The following is a 23,565-nucleotide window of genomic DNA, read 5'->3' as shown; positions in this document are numbered from 1 at the left end:
CGACAGACCTGTTCACACTAACACCAGCCTGTGGTGACTCAACCCTAGGGTGTACACATCTGGAAGGCATCGCTGACTTGAGATTTGACCTGAAAAATGCCCATATATCACTCTCTCGGACTAGGGAACATCGTAAGTGGGCAGCTTCCAGTCTCCAATTACCGGGGCAAAGTGGTGAGCTCGCAGATCTCGGTGGGGTAGCTAGCACTCCCAAGCCAGGAGTCCAATTCAGCAAGCAAACACCTACGCCGTCATTTGCACGTTCTTACTTCAAAATGAGTTTAGGCTTCAGAACTTACCTGGTGCAAGTACATCAGTACAAGAGGGAACATTTAGATGGTCCCTTTTATATGTTGTGCCAGAATGTTTTCCAATTCTCAAGCCTACCGCCATGTTGCTCCTTCCCGGCTGTCTTCCTTCTACGCCTCTCGTCGGGTCCCTCCTTCTTATGGACTGTATACCCTGTCTCCTTTCTGCCTCATAATTCCTCTCCTCTTACGATTCCTCCATCTTCTGTCTGGATCCTTAAGCCTCCATCCCACGAGCCCTCCACCATACTTCAACCCGGTAGTTATTGCGAATCATCCTCTCGCCTTTCCGCACACGACCGGAGGTAACCCAACAATTGCACACCACCACTACAATGAATACCCAAGAAGCCACCTTGAGGGCAGTTGGCCTTTGGCCCATGATCATCAGTCGTGACCAGGTTGATGAGGAGCTGCGTGGCAAGGATATTGAGGCTCGCCTGGCTAGGCTTGAGGAGCTACTCCAGGTCAAGGAAGATGAATTCTTGCACTTGGTACTTGGCCCCAGGGATGGGTATGTATTTCCCTTTCTAGACCAAGGTGCTTTCTGACTGCGATGTAGGATGTGGAACGAGGTCATGCGCGGATTCGAAATCGGTCTTTTCTGGATTGTCACGTTGCAGAAAATTCATAACGACCTGAAGGATATCGAGGAGCGTATTGCTGGAGGAGATCATACTTTGCTGGCCCAGCGCCGAGGATGGATGTTGTTTGTGGACCTCTAGGCTGATTCATTCCGAGATACCTCTGATAGCAGGTTGGAGGATGTAAAATGTTATAATTGACCACGGAAGATAGCTGTTCTAGACGAGGTGAAAGGTAGCTTGGTAATTTTGGGCCTTGACAAAATGGCAACCTTGATGTTCATTCTTAGTTTATGGCTCTTGGCCGTTGATGAAAGCAGGTGTAAACTTACTGAAGAACAAATAACATCTCATACACACATCGAAAGACCCGGGTTTCAAAGTCTCCTCCAAGGCCTAGTCTGTTTTCTCTTTTTCGCCTCAAGGAGAAGACTTTTCCCAGGTAAGGCCTCCAAGGTACAGTCTCCCACTTAAAGTCTCCAAGATTAAGTCGTGTGGAATCTCGTTTTACTGTGATTCACCCGAAACAAGGTGCAAGCCAAGTATCTTTGCCACGCTGATCTCTTTGTAGTTTTATGAATAAATCACTGCAGTACTGTCTGAATTTTATCGATAGTTTCTGCTGTAAAACAATTACAGGATATTCACAGTCGGTATTAGTAAGAACCCCCCATAGGAATGACTCAAGTTATCCTGTTCCACCTCACAGATAAAGCGGGAGAGGAAACCTTACCTTGGAGACCTTACCTGGGAGAAGACTTCGCCTTGGGGGAAGAGAGAGAAAGGCTTTATCTTTAAGGAGACTTTCTAGCGAGAGAAAACCTTACCTTGGGGACCTTACCTAGGAGAAGACCTTACCTTGAGGGAAAGAATAGACTAACCTCACCTTGGAGACCTTACCTGGGAAAAGACTTGCCTTGAGAAATGAGAGAGTAACCCTATCTTAGAGAACTTACCTGGGAGAAGACTTCACCTTGAGGGAAGTGAGAGACAAACCTTACCTTGAAGGAGGATTTCGAGTGAGAGAAAACCTTACCTTGGAGGCCTTACCCGGGAGAAGTCTTCGCCTCGAAGGACAAAGAAAGAAAAGATTAGTCATTAAGAGAGACTTTTAAGTGAGAGAAAACATTAGCTTGGAGACTCACCTAGGAAAAGGCTTCGCCCTAGGAGAAATACGAGAGGAAGACCTGACCTTTGCAGAGACTCTACCTTAAGAGAAAAAGAGAAGACCCTTCGTTGATAAACAAGTATAACAACCACGGATCTCAATGGAGTAACCTGGCAAACAGCTCGAGATCTGGGTGGGATGAGAAGGGTATGTCTGCCTGCTCCTGACTTCATCATCATCCTGTGAATTGCGACACGCAAACTCTTTCCAGGCTACCATACCCTTAACTGCGGTTTCATGCAACAAGATGAAAGCCCTGTAGGTAAAGCCTGTAAGAGAGACTACTATTCCCTACAGGGTTGCCAGATGGGCCGCTACGGCTTGCCCCAAACGCTATTAACACCTGTAGCGAGCCATAAATTAAACGAGGTAAGCAAGAGTCAGTGGAAACTACGGCACGGCTGTCTTGATTTTTAGGGGTTTCCTTTGCACATTAGAGCGAAATGAGCCAGTTGAGAACATTTTCCGGGCTTACAAAAGAATGGAAGTCTTATTGGTATTGCTGTGATACCTGGAATTGAATACTCCACCATGTTAGTATATATTGAAATAGGAAAGCTTTTATTAGACTGCCAGAATCTATGAATTTTATACAAAGTAGTACAAGCTAAGCCAGACATTTGTCCTAGGGAAAGCACCCGGATAGTGACTATAAGACGATCCACAGAAGTAAAGACCTAAACTGCAAGGAACACTAGTGGACTCGGGAGAGGACCATATTCTAGGCTTTCTCCTTGACGATTTAGATTTCAACAAGGTCGTTAGTACCTATAGAGATCGAGCATCTTTTCCAGCTTTGGCCTTCTTCGCCTGAGTTGATGTGAGTTTCTGAAAAGGTGAATGTGCTGGAAATACTTACTGCAATTTGAGACTCGGTATGATGAGGGGCGCGGTTCTCGAGAGCGGCATCCTCCTCGTCTTCAAGGGCCTCATCAGCTGCTAGATCACGAGCATTTTTTCCAGATTTTGCTTTCTTAGCCTGTAAACGTGTTAGCGCGGCTTACAATGACAAAAGAAGGTGTTCCCTACAGCGATCTGAGACTCAGTATGATGAGGGGTACGAGATTCGAGCTCAATGTCGCGAGCATTTTTTGAAGCTTTTGCCTTCTTGGCCTACAAGACTGTTAATTTAGTGATCCGACAGGGGAATAGGATTACTTACTGCGATCTGAGACTCAGTGTGATGAGGAGAGCGAGTCTCAAGAGCCTCTTCAGCAACTAAATCACGGGCATTCTTACCGCCCTTAGCCTTTTTGGCCTGTTGAATGTCAGTGAGAGTACTCTTCGTATCGGAAAAGTACACACGGCAATTTGAGACTCAGTATGATGAGGCGCCCGACTGTCGAGGATCTTAATGTCTCGAGCGCTTTTTGAAGCTTTGTTCTTCTTGGCCTGGTTAATGTTAGTAAGGGTACAGTTTGAATCAGTGAGAAATATACCTGAATTTGCGCCTCAGTATGATGAGGCGCCCGACTGTCGAGGATCTCAATGTCTCGAGCGCTTTTTGAAGCTTTGTTCTTCTTGGCCTGGTTAATGTCAGTAAGGGTACAGTTTGAATCAGTGAGAAACATACCTGGATTTGCGCCTCAGTGTGATGTCTAGCCTCGACCGGTTCAACAGACCTGGCCAAGTCTTGAGATTGAGCTGGTATAGCGTAAGCCGATGCCAGCGGAGCGGCGGCCAAGAGGCCAAGAGCAAAAAGCTTTGAAACGGAAGTATACATGATGAAGGAATACAATAAAGACTGGCCGGCAGTGAAACGAATGGAACAGGTAGGGATTGAAGGAAAGAATGGTGAGTGGGCTGATGAGTGGATTTGAGAAGGTATGTGGGAGCCAAGTTCCTTTATACATCATGTCAGTTGGGAATATGGTGGAGCATAAAATCAGGCGAGCTTAATCCAGTTCGGACGACAGTTGGCTGGGAAGGTCTTAGCACAATCCATCAAGAGTCCGAGACGGATGTTGCTTGATGAGCCGCGAGGTTCTGCCTTTGACACTCGAAGTTGGCTGCCTTGCATTTGGATTGCAGACTCCTCCTGACCTAGCCAGCCCGGTACAATTGGCTGTCAGATATCCTGGCCGTTAACAACGAGGACAAGCTTAATTGGCTAGTCTGTATTCAAACACTAGTCCCCGTCAGAAACTTCCCGCCCTTCTCCATTGCGGCTCCCGGTTAGTGTGACATTCAGGGATTAACGGATGGAGGCGACCCAGTTAAGAGCATGTGGAAGGATTAGTCTAAGTATGGTTTAGATTTGCAGTCTCAAGATATCTTGAGGCATTAATGGCGCGATGGCTTCCCTGGAAGAACGCCTTGAAGTGGAAGTCGAACCGCAGAACCGAAACTCAAGTCTTGGTTCTTGCTTGGACCCGAAGCTTGATTTTGACAGGCAGGGTTCCATCTCATCTTTGGGACGAAATCGTGCATTTTGCCAATGCATGATCGGAACACGTTGATTTCATCCAGATTATTGGAGATGTCTGAGTCCCCCGCCTAAAGTTACCTGTGGTCGAGCAGCTCGATTGCACCACAGTGGATAATTGGAAAATGACAGCTACGAACTTTATTCCTTTTTTGGCTCCTCATTACTCCATTGGGGCGCGCCCGAATTCCATTTAACTTAACCTCGCCTGTCGCGGTTTCATTGTGGGGTTTCTCAAGGTTGGGATTTGTTTCTGTTTGGCACTAGTGCCGTACATGGTGGAACCTGGCATGTGTTTCAAAGATCCGTGACCTCGATCGTACAAGACTCCAACACAGCGATCAGACGAGCGTATCGCGTACACTTGCACTGCTACCCCTTATGACATGATGGGGCACTGTGACATGATGGGTGTATTATGGTTGGGTAGTCGATATCCTCTCTTTGCTGATTTCCCATCGTCTCTTACTCTTTTTCCTCCTTTCAGCAATTGCTTCTGGTCAAGTACATTCGTTCAAACTAATCATTCGTTTCTTTTCCAACTACCAGGAGTAGTATTTTTGTTGCGCAGTCATGTCTTCCAAGTACGAGGCCGTCCGGGACGATGAGAAATTCCAGGAGCCATTTCCGAGACGATCGTCAACATCGACCTCGGATTCGACGTTGATGGAGGATGAGGAGGATGTCAGACTCACTCAGCCCCGTCAGAAGTTAACTATGAGATGGATGTGGTTGGTTCACGCTGCGCTACTTTCGCTATCCTTCTCGATGTTTGTTGGTGCATTCTTCACTCGAGCGTCAACATTGGAGCACGTGAGGAAGTTCTCTGCATATTGTGAGTTATTCGAGCTGTTTTGGAGAGCGGGACTAATGGTTGAACAGCACCTGCTGCTGAGGCCGTTGAGTATCAGAGAGTGAAATTTAATGCGACTATGGGAGAGGGTTCGCCGTATGTCGGGAAAGGTCCAGAAGTTGACAAGGCATGGCATGCGATTTCGTATGATAGTAGGTTCCTCTCAACAAAGCTCTCGACTCTAGTATTAACAACTTCTAGTCGGAGATCAAGTTATCACGGATGCAGAACTCGAAATCATCGGAATGCCCAAGTCACACCTGAGAGCCACAAACCCCAAGACTGGAGTTGAAGGCTACAGAGTTGGTTTGGAAGTCTTCCATCAACTCCACTGCATCAATCTCCTCCGTCAAGTCACCTACAAAGAACATTACATGGAGGTTGGTAACGGCAACTTTGCTGGTACCCAAGAAGATCTCCAGATGCATACGGGTAGGCCTGGATTACACCTGAATGACCTCTCACTAACACGGATCAGATCACTGTCTCGAAATCCTCAGAATGAATGTCGAATGTAACGCAGATGTCGGTGTATTTACATTCTATATGATGGATGGAGATCCACTTCCATGGCCAGAACTCAATTCTTTTCACCAGTGCCGAAACTTCGATAGAGTGAAAGAGTGGGCGATAGACAATTCAGTGGGAAATATGGAGAGGGGAGACGTGAACCCATAGATACCAATCAACCTAATACATTTCTGCGCACCCCACCCATCTATACTCGCTCTACCAGATTACCACCACCCTGACTTCCAGTGATTTTTAGGAGACTTGTGTTCAAATCGGTGCAAATGAAAACCACAGTGTGATTCTACCCGCACCATCCGAATCACACTTCTCACTTGATATCCGTCCATTGATCCGCGGCGATCCCAGCGCATATCCAACTAAATCGTCCCTACCTTGCATCGATTCATATCCACTGACATTTAGGAAGGCACGGGCTCGCAATGCAATCTCGTTCGGACGATCCTGCCTGGGATCATGATTTATTTTTCTTTCCTCCCGTGAGCTCTTCCATGTCCGAGCAGTGGGTCGCCTTGTGGAGGTCGTTGTTATTCTTCCTACGGGGAACGAAGAGGACGCTAGTATGTTTGGGGATTGTGAGACCGTTGTGGATGTTAGTGTTGGTTGGAGGGGACGGGGAAGAGGAACGGCCTGAGATCTTGGAGTTGAAGCTTGGTTTTTCCGGATGGCTAAAGCGGCTGCTATGGATGTGCTTGGTGGGGTTTACTGGAGCGGGCGGTTGCAACATTTACTTACTTTTCACTTGAATAGCCTAGGCCGCTTGGTGATTATTTGTGACATCTTGCGATGTTTGTAGTTAAGAAGATTTAAGTGTGGAGTTTTTCACCATTGTGGAATATTACTTTCTAGAGTATACAGCTTTTCTAGGAGAAGACACTCGAATGTTCGCACGACATCATCACCGTGCTGTCAACATGCAAGGCACAAGAGCCCCTTCACCGCAAGGTCAATCCAACAGATCGATAAAAGCAGCCAAGAGGCGTCGTCAAAGGGAGTCCAATCACCGCTTCTTCCCCACAACATCGGCTTCACATCCCCTGTCTAAGGTCACCTGCAACTTGGCACAAATCTCGTCTCAGCTTGCCGCTGTACCCAACAGCCAACTCAGACATGATCGACTCCAGGATACAGGCTTCAGTTGCCCGTTCGAACGTTCTGGATTTCACACGCCTGAAATTGGGTGAAACCGATCAACCAACAAAAGGGGAATGGAATGTCTGATGTAGCGGGACCAGGTTGTCGGTTAGCCAAGAAAGGATTGCCCATCGCCAAGTCGAACATCAAGAGCTCGAAAGAATCGAGGGCGAAATCAATTATATCCATAGGGTTGATTCACTCGAAATCTTAAAGTTAAACTATTCAATAAGCATGCCATCCATAATTCACGACGGACAATTTCGCTGCACCAAGGGGCGGCCCGAGCTACTTGCAGTAGCGGGCCAGAAAAGGAGAGACAGCGGGAAGTTTACGGGTCAAATCAATCTCTCGCATGGACGTCAAAAGTCAAGACGACAGACCAGTCTAATATTAATGATTCGGTACCGCGTTTGAGCCTAGGTATGGACAAGCGCCAACCCTGCCGAAAAGCTTAAAGCTCCTGAAAAGGCTGGGCCAGAAGGTCGAGACGAGTTTTGGATGGCATCGATCGAGGGATCGTCTGAAATCACTTGACACTTGCTTGGGAGCAAGCCCACGCGACTTTTTTGGGAGAAGGGATGAAACCTGTTGTAAGTTGTAACTTCCCTTTTAGGTTCACTGTGGATTGACATGACACTACCTTAGTGTATGATAACCGCTGCCAGCAGGAAGAAAGCTTCCGCCTCTCTCTGGACAGCGCCCCAAGAACTATCGTCTGAAAGCTGTCAGTCAGTTCGTCTCTTCACTTCTCAGGTTGACAGGTGTGTTTGATATTATCAACGGTCTGGGACTGATTTTGTTTTTCGTACTGCAAGAACTGGATTCTTTACTTTCTAGAACTGGTTTCTCTAATTACGTTATTTTCTGCTCATTTTGTTTCGTTGAATTGAACATCACATTCGTTTGTTTCTTACTTTCACTATGGCGCTTTTACATCACGAAAAGGAGAGCAGATACGCTACACTGGAGGATGATGAGGTCATGTCCATTGACCTTGAGAACGATAATGATCACGACTCCGACACTACACTCGCCTCGGATGGATTTCTCAGCAGCAAACAGCCCACGTTTCGGGAGTCAAGATACGAACACAATTCAAGATTATCGACGGTGTTGACGTGGATACGATGGGGTGTTGTTGTGTTCTTCCAGGGGATCATCATTATGTTGTTGCTACCCACCAGTGGAGTTCTGAGTGATGGCTGGGCTGGTCTAGGAACGGGGACTGGCTGGACGCAAGACAAAACCGAGACTGGTGGTGATGTTAATGGCTTGTATATTCCGAGTAAGTCAGTAGTGGTGCAGGTACGATCAGAAGACTGACGAGAACAGCGAGCCACAAGTGGACTTTACTCACACCGGATGAGGAGATGTTCGTACCGAATATGACAAGCAACGACAACCGGATGGAAGTGAGAAAGAACTGGGACATGCTGATGCCTCGTACGTACTGTTCCCACACGACATGAAGTCATTGCTGACAGCTGTAGTCGGAAGCGGAAGCGTCTCAATTCCAGACTGGGAGCAACACCCTATGCTCGGGAAACCCATCGCCACCGACCCCCTACGCTCCGGACCTATCTTCGAAGCTTCCTGGACACACGCATTACACTGCGTAAGTTTATTACCCTTCATTGAAGAGCCAATGCTAATGAAAATAGCTATACTACACCGTAGACACCTACCACCAGCTTGTCGTAAACAACAAGTTCGGGTTCGACGGGGAACGAAATGACTACCACGCAGCCCATTGTTTCGAGTATCTGAGAAACCAAATTATGTGTATGTCAGACATGACACTTGAAGGATCGGAATCAGTACTCGATGCCACGGGCAATGGACAGGCACATATGTGTCGGAATAGAGAGGAGGCGATCAAGTGGATTGAGGATAGGAGGGTAGATGATATTCAGAGTATTGTTGGACCTGATCCACCGAAGGCTTCTAATTCCACGGAGACGCCGGATGAGGTGTCCGCTGATTCATAAGATATAGCGTTTCATACTTAAGAAATTTAATAGCATTTGAGCATTTCTGTCTTCCTGGGTCGGAAACTGTAAGCGGAGACAGAAAGGGAACAGGCTAATAGCACGTCACTCAATAAAATGTGTGAAGTTACATCGCCAAATATGAAAAAGTTCAGGCTTCCGGCCACTGAAACTCCAGGTATCATCCCACTAACCCAAAACTCCAGAAACAACCCTCCAAAACCAAAAGTCCATCATCTCGCCTTCGGATTCACCCAAACCTTAACTTCATATCCCGCCTTCGCCAGCGATGCACCGATACTCTCCAAAATCCTCCACAGCTGCTTCGGCAGGAATGTGATGACCCAGAGAATTGCATACCCCAAAACCCACAGAACCTTCCCAAGCGTGCCGAATAGCGCTTTCATCATCTTGTAAGACATGTCTCCGAACTCCTTGACCCAGGATACTATCAGTTTCGGAAACGTGACGAAAATTGCTCTCAGAATTTCGACGAAACCGTTCCAGATATCTTGTAGTGTGAGAGATTTGAAGAATGAGACGATGGCTTCGATAACAGTTGAGAAGAAAGATATGACTTTCAAGACCGCATTCCAGATCGTTCTCCCCAGAGACGTAATACCAGAGACAATCCAATCTCCCAAGATCTGCAACGCCTTTGGTAGCTTCACAGTGAGTAGTTTCCACAACCACTTCGAACAGTCCTTGATCAACCTAGGCAAGATCTCAGTCACAAACTTCCACGCCCAAACACTCAACTTTCTAACCCACCTCGGAAGCGTTTCCATTCCAAACTTCCACGCTCCCTTCGCAACTTTCACCATCCCCCTGGGAACTTTCACAGCCTGTCTCCCAGCGCAAATCCCCGCCCTCTTCACCCTCCCCGGCATCTCCAACATCTGATGTTTACACCACGGTCCCAATCTCCCCCTCCTCTCCCAGCACCATTTACACCCCTTAACAATCGGTTTCACAAGCACATGTTTCGGCACCGTCCACAAGAAGAACTTCTCTACATCCCAGAGAAAGAACTTAATAAAGCCAGCAATCCTCTTACAGATCTGCTTGATTCGGTTTAGCGATTTCCGGTTCTTGAATTGCCAGCGTTTGAAGCCGCCTGTGCGGCGGGAAGGGAGATATTCGACAATTTCGAGGTGGTTGTTTTCTGCTGCGAGGCGGAGCGCGATTTGCCCGTCGGGGGCGACGAGGGAGTCGGAGGCGTGGTAGGTTTCTATGAGGAGCTTGACGAGGATGAGGTGCCCGAGGGAGGAGGCGAGTTGGAGGGGGTTGCGGAGGGTGGTGGTGTTGGATGAGGTGGTGGGGTCGTATTGTGTTGACTGGGTGTATGTTAGACCCAGATTCAACTCATTCTTTAAAGATACATTTCTCAGAAGCTCATCGGTTGCATCTCCAAAAGTTCTATATTCCAAAGCGATCGGGACTGAAGAAGGGATGAAATCCACTCACCACTACTCCAAACTCATCAATCTCCGCGCCAGCCTCGAGCAGCTGCTTCACGATCTCCACATTCCTCGCCTTGACAGCCCTCAACAGCGGCGTCTCATCATGATATCTCGTACTAGCCGTCACAAGTCCTTCGCTTAGGTACCTGGCGACTAATTCATGATTTCCTTCATTGATAGCCGCGAAGAATAGGGATTCTGCTGTTATGGGTGCTCCATTTCGGTGGCTGTTGTTTTGTGAATATCTGGGACTGGGAGTGGAGATGTCGTTTTGAGTGTATGTTGGGGGAAGGGGTTCGATAGAGTCTGATCCTGCCCCCGTGAGGTGTTCGTTGGAATAGCTTGGTGGAGCGGGGTCGTCCATCGCTGGTTGTAGTGGAGGCTGCTTCTTATTACCCATCTTGACGGTCTGAGGTTGCGTGAGGATATATGAGTTGGAATAGTAGAGACTCGATGAGTCAAACCGCCAGAAGTTCTGATGATGTAAGTCTGCAACGACACCGACAAACTGGCAAGCTTACAACAGATCGTGATTCACAGCCAAACGCGAAGGCATCACCAACCTTATAATTGTTTCAACTGCCACAACAACACTGTCTTTCCATTCCATACTCAGCCCTACCTCGGTCTACACAGAACCGCACAACAATAAAGTTTCCTGTCTGCCTAACGCCCAGCGCGCACAGCAAAGCCACACCCCAATCTCATGATCCAGCTTCCAGTGGTCTTTGTCTCACTTTCACTGTTCTGGCAGTGGAGGCTGATGCAAGCCACCGCGCTCATAGCTGGCCTCGCTTAACCCTAAAACCCCTGAGTCCTAGGCGGCAGATCTGCCCTGAAAGAGGGCGACAGGCTGACAGCGCCAGCCAACCGAGGTACCACAACTCACTCCTGATTAGTGCGGAAACGGATTCGCGGAAAATGGCGATGGTGATGCTGACAGCTTGGCGATGCATGTGCGTGAATCGAGGGGAGGTTTTGATGGGAGAGGGAGAGAGCGGAGTGCGAACTGACCAATGGGCGGGGTGAATGGGAATTTAAGAGTTTTGGAGGTGGGATGGGGTGGAATGAGTGTTTATCCCCAAGGAGATAATTTCAAAGTAGGATAGACATCGCAAGAGAGTGAGAGTAAGTACATATATCTCCTCTAGAAACCGTCACTTCACAATCAATCTCATACACTTCTCCAGAACTCCTCTTCACAATTCCACTTCCGAACTCCCACTCCCAATCATTACTCTCTCATTCATATCAAGATGTCTCCTCCACTACCCGTCCTCGCACCAAAAGTATCTTTCATCCTACAAGTCAAAATAACTATCGACCCCAAAGACCAATCCACCTTCCTCCAACACTTCAAGCCAGTCTACGAAGCTGTGATCAATGAGCCGGAATGTGCGTATTTCTTTATTGGGGAGAATGCGCAAGAGCCGGGGGTGTTTAGATGGACGGAGGGGTGGACGAGGGATGTGGGGTGGTTTATGGAGGTTGGTCAATTTTCTGTTATTGATAATTGTTTTTGTTTGGCTTGATTTATACGACAGGGTCGTTGTGTTCGTGGTTATGAGGTAGAAGAGAGGAGAGGGAAAGATGGCGAGGGGGGTTTGGGGTGAGAAAAGAGATGACATGGCTAACCGAACGGGGAAACAGAATCAAATCACAAAGCCCTATTATGGGCCATATTTGAAGGCTACGGAGCCGTTGTTTATCAAGCCGAGTAAGTCTATCCAACTACTCTGAATATTGGTTCTGGAAAAGACTGATAATTCACAGGAGAAGCGGAGATGTACACACCAATTGAGGGATTGGGACATATCACGATGGAGTGACTGACGAAGCCATAACAAGAAGGGGAAAAATGAATGAAACCAAATCAGATAACTGTTTCCTAAAATTTCCCAAACTCCATACCTATGCTATGCTATGTCATATCATATCATCATATTTTGCCAATGCCGCTTCAAGACCAAATCCACCCTCCCTCCCTACTCAAACTTCCCCAAAGCCTCATTAAAAATCCCCACAAACCTCCACACCTCCTCATACGTATTATAAAGCGGCACAGGCGCAATCCTAATCACCCCAGGCTTCCTCTTATCCGCCACAATGCCCGCTTCTTCCAGCATCTCCGAGACGGTATCCAGTCTCCCATCAGCCAGCAAAACGCTCAATTGGGTCCCTCTCGCGTCGGGGTTGAATGGCGTGATGATGCTGAAGCTGCGCTTGTAGTGTGGGCTGGAGTGGAGGAGGGTTTCCAGGTAGGCGGTTAGTTTGACGGATTTGAGGCGGATGGAGGACATGGTTGTTTGGGAGAAGACGGAGAGGGAGCCGAGGAGGGAGGCGAGTTCTACGGTGGAGCTGGTGGAGACTTGGAAGCCGCTTGCGCCGGGGCTGGGGCGGAAGGCTGGTTGTTTGGTTAGCTCTTCGTTCTTTTTCCTGATATTGGAGAGAAAGCGGGGGGAGAAACTTACTGTTTTGCATGTTCATGCGTCCGACTTGATCACCACCATACCAACCAGCAAGACGATGTCTGTACACTGGCTTGTTCTCGCCTTGAGAATAATCAACTGTACCGTGTCTCTCGTGGACGTAAAATCCTCCAACGCCACCAGGTCCGGAGTTCAGGTACTTGTAAGTACACCAAACAGCGAAATCCACGTTCCAGTCATGCAATTCAAGTGGAACGTTTCCAACTGCGTGAGCGAGATCCCATCCAACTATGAGACCCTTGGCCTGAGCGTAGGCGGTAATGGTCTTAATGTCGAAGAACTGGCCAGTGTAATATTGGATTCCTGGGAGGAGGAGGAGTGCAGTGGTGGAGGCATGTTCATCGATCACAGCTAAGATTTTCTCGGTTGTGATTTCAAAAGTTCCCTCTTCAGGTCCTATTAGAATCATAGACTCTTCGGGGTTATATCCGTGTTGTCTGATTTGAGATTCAATGGCGAAGTGATCACTTGGGAAGGCTTTCCAGTCCAGGATGATCTTGTTCTTGGTTGCAGTGGGGGTATAGAAACTCGCCATCAACAAGTGCAAGTTCACGGTTAGACTAGCCATGATGCCGACTTCAGAAGGAGAAGCTCCTACGATGGGAGCGAATTGTCGGGAGACGTCGTCGGCGAGGAGTTGCCATTGGATCATAGGCGAGTTCTCGAGGGGTCTGAAGTGGCCGTGGACGCCGATTGTTGCCCATGTATCTAGGTAAGTACTGAGGTGTTCTCTCGTAGCACGCGGCTGGAGACCGAGAGAGTTACCACAGAAGTATATACATGGGTCTTCGGATTCTGGTTGAGTGTCAGTGACGATGTCACATGATAGTAAGGGGTAGAATAAAATGGACGGACCTGGCTTTACGACTTTCTTTGTTCTGATGTTTGTTTTGGAGGGGATAATGAACTTTTCTCTGAATGATCGCAAATGGTCTTTCGCGTCAAGGGATTGCGCATATTCGAGAGTGTTTGCCTCATCAGCAAAGGTAGGCTTGACTGTTTGCTGCTGCTGCTGCGGCTGCTGTTCTTCAGGCATGATAGACCCCATTTTGACTTTTAGCGAAGCGAGGTGGAGCGGATATTGAGACCTTGATGTTGATATTGGCAAGAAGGCTTGGTGATGAGATGGTGGAATTGAATGAAGATGGGAAAATGACCTGATCGTGTCCTTCGCAATTCACTTTGTACCCCGCGCCGGGCTTCTTGACGTCAACGTCAGTATCTTATCGCGTTCTGTCGGCTCAAGGTCTGTTGAAAAGCTTTACGTGATCCGCGTCTTGGCCGGGTGCATCCGTACCCGTATCCGTGAGTCGCTTCCGCCCTCATCCGGACCCTCTTCAGATCAGGATTTTGCGGTCTGAAAGAAGGGCTTGTCATGCTTGGATATTATTGCCCGCTTCTTGTCGGCATGGTGTCATTTCCTATGTTGATTGTCCGGTTCCTTTGCGCGTTTGGTACTTTAGAACTGCTTGTGGACTTTCGGGAAACTCTCTTCTTACCAAACACAACACCAACAAACCTCCTTCTCATCCATATCATCACTCCCAAACTTCGAATCTTGTAGTCTCTCATATCATAATCTTCATCATGTTAGGCCCCTTGAATATCAATTTAGCGGAGTTCGGTGTATCAACTCGAAATGGTTTCCTACCAGACCAGCCGCCCCTCCGAGAACTGAGCAACCCATACTACGAAAGTTGGGAAATCGTACTTTCGCAACTACCAGCACTTCTCAAATCTGCATCTCTAAGAAGCCATGTCGATCAATTACCTGTACTCTCAACAGAACATCTCATCTCTGAAAGCGAATGGCAAAGAGCATACATGATCCTCTCCTTCTTCACACACTCATACATCTGGGAAGCCGGCGGACCATCACAGGTAAGCACAAGATCTCTAATCCTCATTCCAAATCTGACCCCACCAGCGCCTCCCCGCATCAATATCCGTCCCCTTCCTCTCAATCGCAAAACATCTCGGCCTCCCACCCACAGCAACCTACGCCGGCCTCAACCTCTGGAACTTCGAGTCCATCTCCGGCGCCAACGACTTCACTCAACTCGAAGACCTCCGAAGTCTCCACACCTTCACCGGCACCAAAGACGAAGAATGGTTCTACCTGATCTCGGTCGCCATCGAAGCCTACGGCGCAAAGATCATCCCCGCCATGATGAAAGCCATGGATGCTGTCCGGGCGAATGAATCCAGTGTAGTGGCTGCTGCACTTGAGACGTTCGCGAGGAATATCAAGGAGATTGCGAGGATTCTGAATAGGATGGATGAGCATTGCTCGCCGAAGGTGTTTTATGATGACATTAGACCGTTTTTGGCGGGGAGTAAGAATATGGTTCTGGCGGGGCTGCCGAAGGGTGTGTTTTATGAGGAGGGTGAGGGGAAGGGAGAGTGGAGACAGTATAGTGGGGGCAGTAATGCTCAGAGCTCTCTCATCCAATTCTTTGACATCGTTTTGGGTGTTGAGCATCATTTGACGAAAGGCTCGAAAGCGAGGAATGGGTTTCTCTCGGTAAGCATCTTTAACACCCCAATCCAAATTCATGACTAACAGAACCAGGAAATGAGAAACTACATGCCTGGAGGTCACCGTGCTTTTCTGGAGAAAATGGAATCCATCGTGAATATTCGAGAATACGCAGAGAGCACCACGAGTTCCGAAGTCATAGACGCGTATAATCTCGCTGTCAAGGAACTCGAGCTTTTCAGAAGTGTACATATCCAAGTCGTCACTCGATTCATCATCACGCCGTCGAGACAGAAGATTCCAAATGTACACCCTGGATTGAATCTTGCTGTTGCTTCATCGAATACTGATTCGAAGGAATTGCATGGCACTGGAGGAACACAGTTGCTTCCGTTCTTGAAGCAGAGTCGGGATGAGACGAAGGATGCAACGCTGACGAGTGCATGATAACTTTTGAGATGAGGAAGACTGATGTGCTGAGAGTTTTGGACATGCATTTTCTGGAGTATGGTGTTGTGTCTTGGGAACATTGAGCATTCTCGGGTAGATGGTGGCGAGGGTTTAGACTTAGCGAGCGAGGAGAAGAAGGTCGGATAATCTCCATGACTGGTAGCAGAAGTAAATAGCAGCATTAGACACCCAAATAAGATCAACCAATGAAGACTTCCATTGATTCTTTGCTCACTGCTAATAATCTTCGAATTCTACGAGTATTCACTTATCACCACCCACCCAGACCCTCAATACCTCAATTATCACATCCGCCAACCCTTCACCACCTTCCCAAATCCCATTATGAGTCTGCGCAAGAAAACCCTTCAAAATCCTAACCTTCACACCATCACCACTCCCACTCCCTCTCAAACCCTCCAACTTTTCCCCCATACACTCAATCTGCGCCTCATCCACCAACTCATCCCCACTAGAACTAACCAGCACCGCCATCCTCCCCTCCTTCCACCCCCTCAAAAAATCATACCTCCCATCCGCCGGCGACGCTCTATCCCACTCTTTCTCATCCTCGCCAAACGCACTGACTAGAAACTCTTGATACGCAGGGTGCGAGTTGTTGTCTCTAAGGAGCCGCATATCGTAGATACCAGCTACACCAACGACGATTTCTGGGGGCTGGAATTTGATACTTGACAGGATTGACTCAAGCAGTTGATCTCGAATGAGAGATTGGTATGCCAATGTGGCGCCACAGGAGTGGCCGATGAGGAGGTACTTGCTGCCGAAGCTGTATTTGGATTGGAGGAAGAAGATGCCGGTTAGGATGTCGAGGAGGTGGTCTGGGTGGGTTGCGGAGCGGAGGGAGGTGGCTGGTGTGGTTGGGGATTGGGGGTGTGAGGGGTGGGGGGAGAGGCGGTAGGAGAGGGAGGCGAAGGCGGTGATGTGGGAAGTTATGAGATTGAGGAATGATGATGGATTTGAAGGGGAGTAAAGATGGCGGATGGTGGGGAGAAATGAGGTGTCGGTCACGGTTGGGTCGCGCCAGGCGCCGCCGTGGATGTAGCTGGGAGGTTGTTAGATCGGATTACAGTTGTGTCAAGATGTAAGTGGAGGAGTGAGAGAAGAGGATGTTTACATGATCCACAGCCCATTTTCTTGTTTTGATTCTGTCCCAAAGTGATGATATACACTCAATTTCTGGAGCTCGTGATCACCATAGCTGAAGTCCTGCTTGACAATCACTTTCTCCTCCTCGACTGGTTCACTGGAAGACATCTCGGTACACGTGATTGATTGTTGACGTTTCAGCTTGAGGTGTTCGCTTCGCGCTGAATGAGATCTGGTGGATTCGGGAGGTCGTTACGAAGAGATATCACTTGATTAATTGCCAAGCATTCGACCTCTATATCTCGAAACAATGATTGAAGTTCGATTAGGTTATGAGAATGCGGCATCCACACAGCCATCGGGAATCTCGGATCCTGTTAATGCATTGCTATTGCGTACTCGTAAAGGCTGACTCGCTGTTTCATCCCGATTGTTGTCCAGATGGCGGGCAGGCGGGGTCAGAAGACGGAGTGGAGACGGATGCGGATGCGGAAGAAAATCAAATTCTTGGCGTGTGAATTTTCTCCGCGCCAAATTCCGTACTTTGACAACTATGACACCCAGACTGGCACCTTATGAAGGTCCACATACGGATGCGGAAAAAATGTGTAGACGAGGATGGAAATGCTGTCTGTATAATAAAACAAAACTGGCTTATCTTTTGATTTTCTTGCTGCTCTCTGTGACGCTACGTCAATGGCGTGCGGTGTAGTAGGCATGCAGCTTAGTTGTTTAACTTCTCCCTCCAAAAGTTATCCTAGCTGGTCTTATCCGCCTGTTCCTACTATCCCTCTACTATTACAGGTCATTTTATAGCAGAAGTGACCCATCATGGCGGAGAACTTGGGAGGATCGAAATTCTGTGAAAGTTGTTCCGCAGAATTTGTGAGCATACAGTGCCTAGGCACATTTAACTTTATAAGACTTCAAACCCAAAATTGAAAGTACACCAAACGTTATGATATAACTTGTAAGCCCATTGGCTTCATCTAAGAGACGTACTTTCAACAGTTTTGATAGCTAGATATATTCCAGTGCAACGTCAATGTCAACTCAAAATGTCCCGAACTTGACCCGATACAGGCTAGGCCGGATCTAATCCGACAACGACATCCCAACTTTAACAAAAGATTCTACTTCAAAAACCTAATGGAACACAACAATGTCCTCAAAATGCATAAAATAGCCCATATATACTAAGCAGTGGAGATCATGTCATCAGAGCGACCAGCAAAACGCATCCGGCAAGCCTGTGAACCGTGCCGGTACGTACATCCGCGCTCCGCATCATTCCGTGTTACAGGGACACAAGCTGACCGCGACAGTACAGGCGCAAGAAGTCACGGTGCCCAGGCGAGAAACCCATCTGCTCGCACTGCGCCCGCTTGCAGCAGAATTGCTACTACGCAGATGAGCGTGCGGAGCATGAGCGGGCGAGCGTCACGCCTTCTCCTCAGGTTGGACGAGTTCGACCTACGAGCTCGTCGGCCGGAGATGGGAGAGTGGTGGGTCTTCTTGTATAATTTGGTTGAAGATTTTACTCAGAGACGAGTATAGGAAGACCGACTGAGATATTTGGAGAATCAACTCTCTGAAGTTCTTGCGAACCAGGCGTCCATGAGTAGGAGTGCATCGGTTCAAGTGTCGGATACCCCACGGACAGCCATTCAACATCCTTTGGCAAGCTCAAGATCATCCGAGATGTAAGATTTAACAGACGTATGGAGACTATGAATCTAAGATGTATAGATATCTTCCCTCTTGGGATGTCATTATCAATGCTGCGGAGAGCTATCTTCAATATTGCGACTGCCAGCCGCTGCCCCTGTTCCAGCGCTCAAGCTTCATTCAAACACTGAAAAACAGGAAGCCGGAGGTGTTGTTCTCAATGCTTGCTATAGCTTTGAGGTTTGCAGACAATCCCTTGTCTCGAAATGTTGCAAAGCTCATCACGGGATATGCTGAAGCTGCAAGGACAATGGTTTCAAAGCAAGTTTTCGAGGGGGCCGTCGAACTTTCCACTATCCAAGCCTTGTGTCTATTGACCATCGTTGACTTTACAGGCAAGCTACTCCACATTTAAACACTACCTATCTAACATGAAAAGATGGACACACAAGACGAGCTAGCATCAACTGCAGCCTTGCGATGAGTCTAGCCCACAACGCCGGCTTGACATCAGAATCGAATCTGAAACTGCCAGACCAAGAAAAAGAAGAACGACGGAGGTGTTTCTGGAGTCTGTTTCTCCTGAAGAGACTGCACGGCGCCGATTTCATGATCCTCGATTTCTCTGCCGAGGACAACTTTCCATGGTATCCCGAGACGACAGGCGAGCCGCTCTCTCCAGGCCAGGAATCTAGTTCTGCCCGAACGGATGAGCAAGGTCCGGATAAAGGCATTGTAGCTTATGCGATTCAACTGAGCGAAGTCTGGTTCAAAATCACTCGATATGCTCGTCGACGAGGCAAGCCGAACAGTTTGCCACCTTGGTCATCGCAGTCTGAGTATGCTTTGATATTAGCCCATCAGATGGATTTCGAGACTCGGATGCCTTTCATGCATCGATTTGAGCCTGCGAAATTTTCACAAAGATCAGTGGAGCATCTGGACTCGAATAGGGATTACTGGGGGCCTTGGCTGTTCATCCAGTTTCTCTATCACACCAATCTATGTCTGCTCAATCACCCTTTACTATTGTCGCTGCGTCTACGGAACTTCAAATGTGTCATTCCGGAGATCTTCCTACAACATACGTCAGATCTTATATCGTCACATGCAACTTGGATTATCAACTTCATCGATATGCTGGAAGGCAAACCGTTCAAAGTCACAGATCCGTTTCTTGGTCACTGTGTAGCTATTATCGCCACCATCTATTTACAGGAGAGCTTTGTCGACGATCCAGGAACCAGAAGAGATAAACAAGACAATTTCGACAAATGCCTGAAATTCATCCGAGGATTTGGCGAACAGTGGCCTCATCTAGGCCGAATCGTATGTTGGCAAACCTATTCCTTTCTCGACTAACACAATGCAGGCAAACAAGCTTCAACGACTAGCCGAAACAGTCTCATCGACCTACGTCGCCAGCGAAGAACCCACTCGTCAGAACCGGAAGTTGTTAATCGACCTCGGCCAGTTCTTCGAGGTACTCGAATACTCCTCATCGTCCGAAATCCACGGCTCAGCGCGTCAACTCTTCGGTCCCTCCTTGCACACCGGCTCTGGAACCTCCAGAACAGAAATGGCTCAGACTTCCGTTCTACCTCAGCCAACTCGTGTTGAGAGGCAAGAATTCGGGAACTTGACACCGAATATGACGCATGTGATTGACCCGTTGGATAGTTCGATTACTGGTACTGGTACAGAGAGTGGGACAATACCGATGACTGCTGCTGCGGTGCCGTTGACGTACTCAGATGATGAGCTGGCCGTGTTGGCGGAGAGTTTCTTTCATCAGAGAAATGACTTTGATGGGAATGGAAACGGAAACGCGAATTGGTGGAATACAATGAACATGCATGCGACTTGAAATGCATAAACGGTAGAAGCTGGGCCGAAGACATTTGGCTTCATGTGACCCGATATTCTTGAGACCGAAATATACTGGATGCTTCGAGTTCACATTGATGGATGTTATGCAGATACTCAATCCACTCCTGGATATGACCGATTGAAGACTCGGCCTTCAGGTGATCCGATACTCTCGTGTCTCGAATACACCAGACGCAGATGCATTACCAATGTCAAAACCAAATCGATTATGAACAGTACGTGGATTATCCAACCTCCTGGCATTAAGACGATACCTATCATCACAAAAGACACACCGCAAGCCAATGATGCGACTGGCCATACCACCAATCGCTTTCCCGCCGACGTTTCTCGCAGGCAGTCTCCCAAAAACCCACAAAATGTTTCGCGCATAATCACCCGATCCAGCCTAGTCCAATCTTTCGTCCAAAGTCCAGCATGAAACAATTCACAGCTCAGGAAAAGGCTTCAACCCCGAATCACGCCTCACGTTCATCTATGCACAGACGCAATCGCGGCGCCCGATGCCCCAGATCTCCAGCGATATCTGCGTCAGATCTGTCCTTGGCATGTCTTGTCTTTTGAGTTCGGCTTCCGTTGTATTTTTTTCGGTCCGCTTCGATAAGCGAGTAAAACCATCAAATAAGGGGAGTGCGAGAAGTTGTGAAGAAACTCAAATACCATCTCACTGTACTTTACAATTCTTTTCAGTTGAAGGTGGTGACGCAAGGTGAGACGAGCGCATGGTCGTCCATCCGGTGTTAATTTTCTGTTCCACTGTACCTTTCATGCAAGGAGAGTTTGGTTTGATGTGTGTGCGTGTGTGGTCATATGTGAGAGTATATAGTTTCGTCCCTATCCCTCTCATCGGGGACGGTCTTCCCTTCCTGCTTGATATTATTTTCAAGTCGCTCTTTTATTTCAGTACGGAGTTTCCCATCCATTCAAAATTCAAAGTTCAGACAGTCCCTTCCTTTACTCAATTTTCCACACAAACTTTGCCAATCCATCCACCTTTCAAACCCAACTTTCCACAACTCGAAAATCTCACAATGCGCAACCACCTCCTCACCACCATCATCACCCTCTCCCTTCTCTTCACCCTCGCCCACTCCCACGGAGGCGTCACCTCACCCCAAGCCCGCACCGTCGGCCCCGCCATGAAAGCCGCCTGCGGCGAACAAGTCTTCAACAACCTCAACTCCAACGCCCTCGGCCCCATCGAACAACTCCAACAAATCGGCACCTCCCAAAAAGACTTCGACGCCACCGCCTGCGAGCTCTCCCTCTGCAAAGGCCTCAAATTCGAAGACAACTCCAACAATGTCCAGCAGTTCACCGCCGGGCAGGTCGTCCCGTTCAAGGTCGAGATCCAGGCCAAGCACACGGGCAAGGCGAACGTGAGCGTGGTTGGTACGGCGAGCAATGAGGTGCTGGGGGATATGCTGGTTAGGTTCGATGTGTATGCTAGTACGGCGACGGAGGTCCCGAAGAATCAGACGGAGTTTGATGTTACGATGCCGGATGTTGGGGCGCAGTGTGGAGAGGCGGGGAAGTGTGTGGTGCAGTGGTGGTGGGATTCTGAGGAGGCGAAGCAGACGTATATGAGTTGTGTGGATTTTGTGATGTGAGGAGTGTGTTTATTCGCTTTATGTTTCGATCTGATGTGAGAGGAGAATAGATTGGGGAAGGCAGGGAGAATGAAGAGGGGTACTATGTCTGTCATTTGCGGGTTGAGCTTGCAGTTTGAGACGGTATCTTGGCTCTAGCTTCCGAGTTTTGTACATATGTCGCCTAGTCTTGTGTTCAGAATTGAGCTGGTGGTTGTGATACTTTAGAAATTGGAATCTAATAGTAATGTTTATCTTCGGCGGATCTCATTTAATACCAGTATTCATAGTGAGGTTTGTGCCTTATGAATTGATATACCGCCGACCCACTGCTCAACATCAGCGGAATAAAGACATACCATACGGTCCGTACCGCACCTGTATGTTCTCCAAGCATCTCCCAAGGTGGAAATGATGGAAAACTGCATTCAAGTTTTATATGTCGAAGAATCTACGAAGGAATCCGCCTGTAAATCACTGACCGACTCACTGACTTATTTCCTGCTGTTGCAGACCTAGGATCCCAATCTCAACATTCGTGGGTGCCACAAATCAACATCTTCCTCCGATTTCCAGAAAAATATACATATAACCCCGAAATTAGAAGATTAGAACTTGAAACATGGTGATCAATCATTAGCTAAACCCAACATTGGACGAACTAGTATCGGGAGGGGGAGAAGTTCATGGGCAGTTGGTGCTCCTCGCTTAATTGATGTGGAGGGAAGATCTGCTCGCCAAAACAAAGTGAAGCATATGTATCAAGCAGTCCAAACAAACAAAGAAACGAACAATTCCATTCCAAAGATCTTTTTATTTCCTATCCTTCCTTACTTTCGTAATCACATACCCTCCCCTCACCTGCGGTTCTTACCCAACCGTACTGATTCCCTTCCACTCAGCCAGATACACACCCGCACACTCGTATCAGTATCAATTCCAGAACGTTCTTACATAGCAAGCAACCCAGTCAGCAACAACTTCCCCTTCCACTTCCATATACTTAAGGAACGCCCTTACCTCACCTAACCTTACGCACGCACCAATCCATCTTCCACCATCCTCCACCACCACCAACCCCTATCTCAGTTCATATATTCTCTTTCTTCAACAAAGACCCTCCTCTCCTCGCCTCGCCTCCCATCGCTTCAGGTTGAGGTTGCCGACAGATGGGATATACTGGGATATACCCCCATCCAAACCATACGATACAATATCATGCAGATAACAATATACAAAACAGAACAGAACAAAAACAAAACAAGAACAAAACTATTTATTACAGATAGCATGAAATGAGATAATATGGAATGATATAAGATAAGATTAGTTAGACTCCCTGTACGGCAATTGAGAGGAAGATGCAGAACAAGTATTGGTATATATACTAGGTAGCTAACAGTACGGTACAGTACTGTTCGTTCGTTTGTTCG

The 23,565-nt window shown here is 48.0% G+C and overlaps 11 protein-coding genes across 11 annotated transcripts; 7 read left to right on the top strand and 4 right to left on the bottom strand.

Annotated features, from left to right (window-relative positions):
• Nucleotides 1–365: 365 nt before the first annotated feature.
• Nucleotides 366–1,033, top strand: ONS95_009634 (uncharacterized protein; the record flags this gene model as incomplete). Its single annotated transcript, XM_058503236.1, has 2 exons — nt 366–822; nt 871–1,033. Exons 1-2 carry the CDS (start codon nt 644–646, stop codon nt 1,031–1,033), a joined length of 342 nt encoding a protein of 113 aa, XP_058362171.1. The 5' UTR covers nt 366–643.
• Nucleotides 1,034–2,624: 1,591 nt separating this feature from the next.
• ONS95_009633 (uncharacterized protein) lies at nt 2,625–4,072 on the bottom strand. Its single transcript, XM_058503235.1, has 7 exons — nt 3,634–4,072; nt 3,500–3,586; nt 3,366–3,452; nt 3,223–3,318; nt 3,090–3,173; nt 2,920–3,039; nt 2,625–2,870 (listed from the first exon to the last, which is right to left on the bottom strand). The coding sequence occupies exons 1-7, from the start codon at nt 3,781–3,783 to the stop codon at nt 2,829–2,831; spliced, it is 666 nt and encodes a 221-aa protein (XP_058362170.1). The 5' UTR covers nt 3,784–4,072; the 3' UTR covers nt 2,625–2,828.
• Nucleotides 4,073–4,812: 740 nt separating this feature from the next.
• Nucleotides 4,813–6,520, top strand: ONS95_009632 (uncharacterized protein). Its single transcript, XM_058503234.1, has 4 exons — nt 4,813–5,320; nt 5,368–5,490; nt 5,540–5,770; nt 5,817–6,520. Exons 1-4 carry the CDS (start codon nt 5,059–5,061, stop codon nt 6,014–6,016), a joined length of 816 nt encoding a protein of 271 aa, XP_058362169.1. The 5' UTR covers nt 4,813–5,058; the 3' UTR covers nt 6,017–6,520.
• A 1,407-nt stretch (nt 6,521–7,927) lies between these two features.
• On the top strand, nt 7,928–8,994 carry ONS95_009631 (uncharacterized protein; the record flags this gene model as incomplete). The annotated part of the gene is made up of 4 exons (XM_058503233.1): nt 7,928–8,291; nt 8,339–8,449; nt 8,497–8,621; nt 8,668–8,994. The coding sequence occupies 4 exons, from the start codon at nt 7,928–7,930 to the stop codon at nt 8,992–8,994; spliced, it is 927 nt and encodes a 308-aa protein (XP_058362168.1).
• A 233-nt stretch (nt 8,995–9,227) lies between these two features.
• Nucleotides 9,228–11,182, bottom strand: ONS95_009630 (uncharacterized protein; the record flags this gene model as incomplete). Its single annotated transcript, XM_058503232.1, has 4 exons — nt 11,021–11,182; nt 10,462–10,932; nt 9,766–10,331; nt 9,228–9,708 (listed from the first exon to the last, which is right to left on the bottom strand). Exons 2-4 carry the CDS (start codon nt 10,855–10,857, stop codon nt 9,228–9,230), a joined length of 1,443 nt encoding a protein of 480 aa, XP_058362167.1. The 5' UTR covers nt 10,858–10,932; nt 11,021–11,182.
• Nucleotides 11,183–11,219: 37 nt separating this feature from the next.
• Nucleotides 11,220–12,336, top strand: ONS95_009629 (uncharacterized protein). Its single transcript, XM_058503231.1, has 4 exons — nt 11,220–11,585; nt 11,648–11,944; nt 12,108–12,174; nt 12,231–12,336. Exons 2-4 carry the CDS (start codon nt 11,714–11,716, stop codon nt 12,284–12,286), a joined length of 354 nt encoding a protein of 117 aa, XP_058362166.1. The 5' UTR covers nt 11,220–11,585; nt 11,648–11,713; the 3' UTR covers nt 12,287–12,336.
• Nucleotides 12,337–14,155, bottom strand: BNA5_1 (Kynureninase (L-kynurenine hydrolase)). Its single transcript, XM_058503230.1, has 3 exons — nt 13,802–14,155; nt 12,929–13,741; nt 12,337–12,861 (listed from the first exon to the last, which is right to left on the bottom strand). Exons 1-3 carry the CDS (start codon nt 13,992–13,994, stop codon nt 12,443–12,445), a joined length of 1,425 nt encoding a protein of 474 aa, XP_058362165.1. The 5' UTR covers nt 13,995–14,155; the 3' UTR covers nt 12,337–12,442.
• A 378-nt stretch (nt 14,156–14,533) lies between these two features.
• Nucleotides 14,534–15,872, top strand: ONS95_009627 (uncharacterized protein; the record flags this gene model as incomplete). The annotated part of the gene is made up of 3 exons (XM_058503229.1): nt 14,534–14,827; nt 14,874–15,470; nt 15,519–15,872. The coding sequence occupies 3 exons, from the start codon at nt 14,534–14,536 to the stop codon at nt 15,870–15,872; spliced, it is 1,245 nt and encodes a 414-aa protein (XP_058362164.1).
• A 267-nt stretch (nt 15,873–16,139) lies between these two features.
• On the bottom strand, nt 16,140–17,153 carry ONS95_009626 (uncharacterized protein; the record flags this gene model as incomplete). The annotated part of the gene is made up of 2 exons (XM_058503228.1): nt 16,140–16,941; nt 17,014–17,153. 2 exons carry the CDS (start codon nt 17,151–17,153, stop codon nt 16,140–16,142), a joined length of 942 nt encoding a protein of 313 aa, XP_058362163.1.
• Nucleotides 17,154–18,197: 1,044 nt separating this feature from the next.
• ONS95_009625 (uncharacterized protein) lies at nt 18,198–20,520 on the top strand (the record flags this gene model as incomplete). The annotated part of the gene is made up of 6 exons (XM_058503227.1): nt 18,198–18,250; nt 18,316–18,490; nt 18,543–18,688; nt 18,735–19,048; nt 19,093–19,982; nt 20,026–20,520. The coding sequence occupies 6 exons, from the start codon at nt 18,198–18,200 to the stop codon at nt 20,518–20,520; spliced, it is 2,073 nt and encodes a 690-aa protein (XP_058362162.1).
• Nucleotides 20,521–21,574: 1,054 nt separating this feature from the next.
• ONS95_009624 (uncharacterized protein) lies at nt 21,575–22,153 on the top strand (the record flags this gene model as incomplete). The annotated part of the gene is made up of 1 exon (XM_058503226.1): nt 21,575–22,153. One exon carries the CDS (start codon nt 21,575–21,577, stop codon nt 22,151–22,153), a length of 579 nt encoding a protein of 192 aa, XP_058362161.1.
• Between the last annotated feature and the right edge of the window lie 1,412 nt (nt 22,154–23,565).

Source organism: Cadophora gregata (assembly GCF_030347475.1).
Source record: "Cadophora gregata isolate MNR1 chromosome Unknown scaffold_3, whole genome shotgun sequence".
Taxonomy (NCBI): Eukaryota; Fungi; Ascomycota; class Leotiomycetes; order Helotiales; family Ploettnerulaceae; genus Cadophora; species Cadophora gregata.
This window is presented reverse-complemented; position numbering and strand designations above follow the sequence as displayed.

What these genes read in the sequence shown, in the direction of transcription:
- ONS95_009633 (XM_058503235.1), bottom strand. Translation starts at nt 3,783, where the DNA reads ATGTATACTTCCGTTTCAAAGCTTTTTGCTCTTGGCCTCTTGGCCGCC. An exon ending in ACACTGAGGCGCAAATCCAG is followed by an intron (nt 3,587 to 3,633) that starts GTATGTTTCTCA and finishes GACATTAACCAG; the next exon opens with GCCAAGAAGAACAAAGCTTC. An exon ending in ATACTGAGTCTCAGATCGCT is followed by an intron (nt 3,040 to 3,089) that starts GTAGGGAACACC and finishes ACACGTTTACAG; the next exon opens with GCTAAGAAAGCAAAATCTGG.
- ONS95_009632 (XM_058503234.1), top strand. Translation starts at nt 5,059, where the DNA reads ATGTCTTCCAAGTACGAGGCCGTCCGGGACGATGAGAAATTCCAGGAG. An exon ending in GCATGCGATTTCGTATGATA is followed by an intron (nt 5,491 to 5,539) that starts GTAGGTTCCTCT and finishes AACAACTTCTAG; the next exon opens with TCGGAGATCAAGTTATCACG. An exon ending in AGATCTCCAGATGCATACGG is followed by an intron (nt 5,771 to 5,816) that starts GTAGGCCTGGAT and finishes AACACGGATCAG; the next exon opens with ATCACTGTCTCGAAATCCTC.
- ONS95_009629 (XM_058503231.1), top strand. Translation starts at nt 11,714, where the DNA reads ATGTCTCCTCCACTACCCGTCCTCGCACCAAAAGTATCTTTCATCCTA. An exon ending in ATGTGGGGTGGTTTATGGAG is followed by an intron (nt 11,945 to 12,107) that starts GTTGGTCAATTT and finishes ACGGGGAAACAG; the next exon opens with AATCAAATCACAAAGCCCTA. An exon ending in GCCGTTGTTTATCAAGCCGA is followed by an intron (nt 12,175 to 12,230) that starts GTAAGTCTATCC and finishes GATAATTCACAG; the next exon opens with GAGAAGCGGAGATGTACACA.
- BNA5_1 (XM_058503230.1), bottom strand. Translation starts at nt 13,994, where the DNA reads ATGGGGTCTATCATGCCTGAAGAACAGCAGCCGCAGCAGCAGCAGCAA. An exon ending in AAAGAAAGTCGTAAAGCCAG is followed by an intron (nt 13,742 to 13,801) that starts GTCCGTCCATTT and finishes ACACTCAACCAG; the next exon opens with AATCCGAAGACCCATGTATA. An exon ending in ACGCATGAACATGCAAAACA is followed by an intron (nt 12,862 to 12,928) that starts GTAAGTTTCTCC and finishes CCAAACAACCAG; the next exon opens with CCTTCCGCCCCAGCCCCGGC.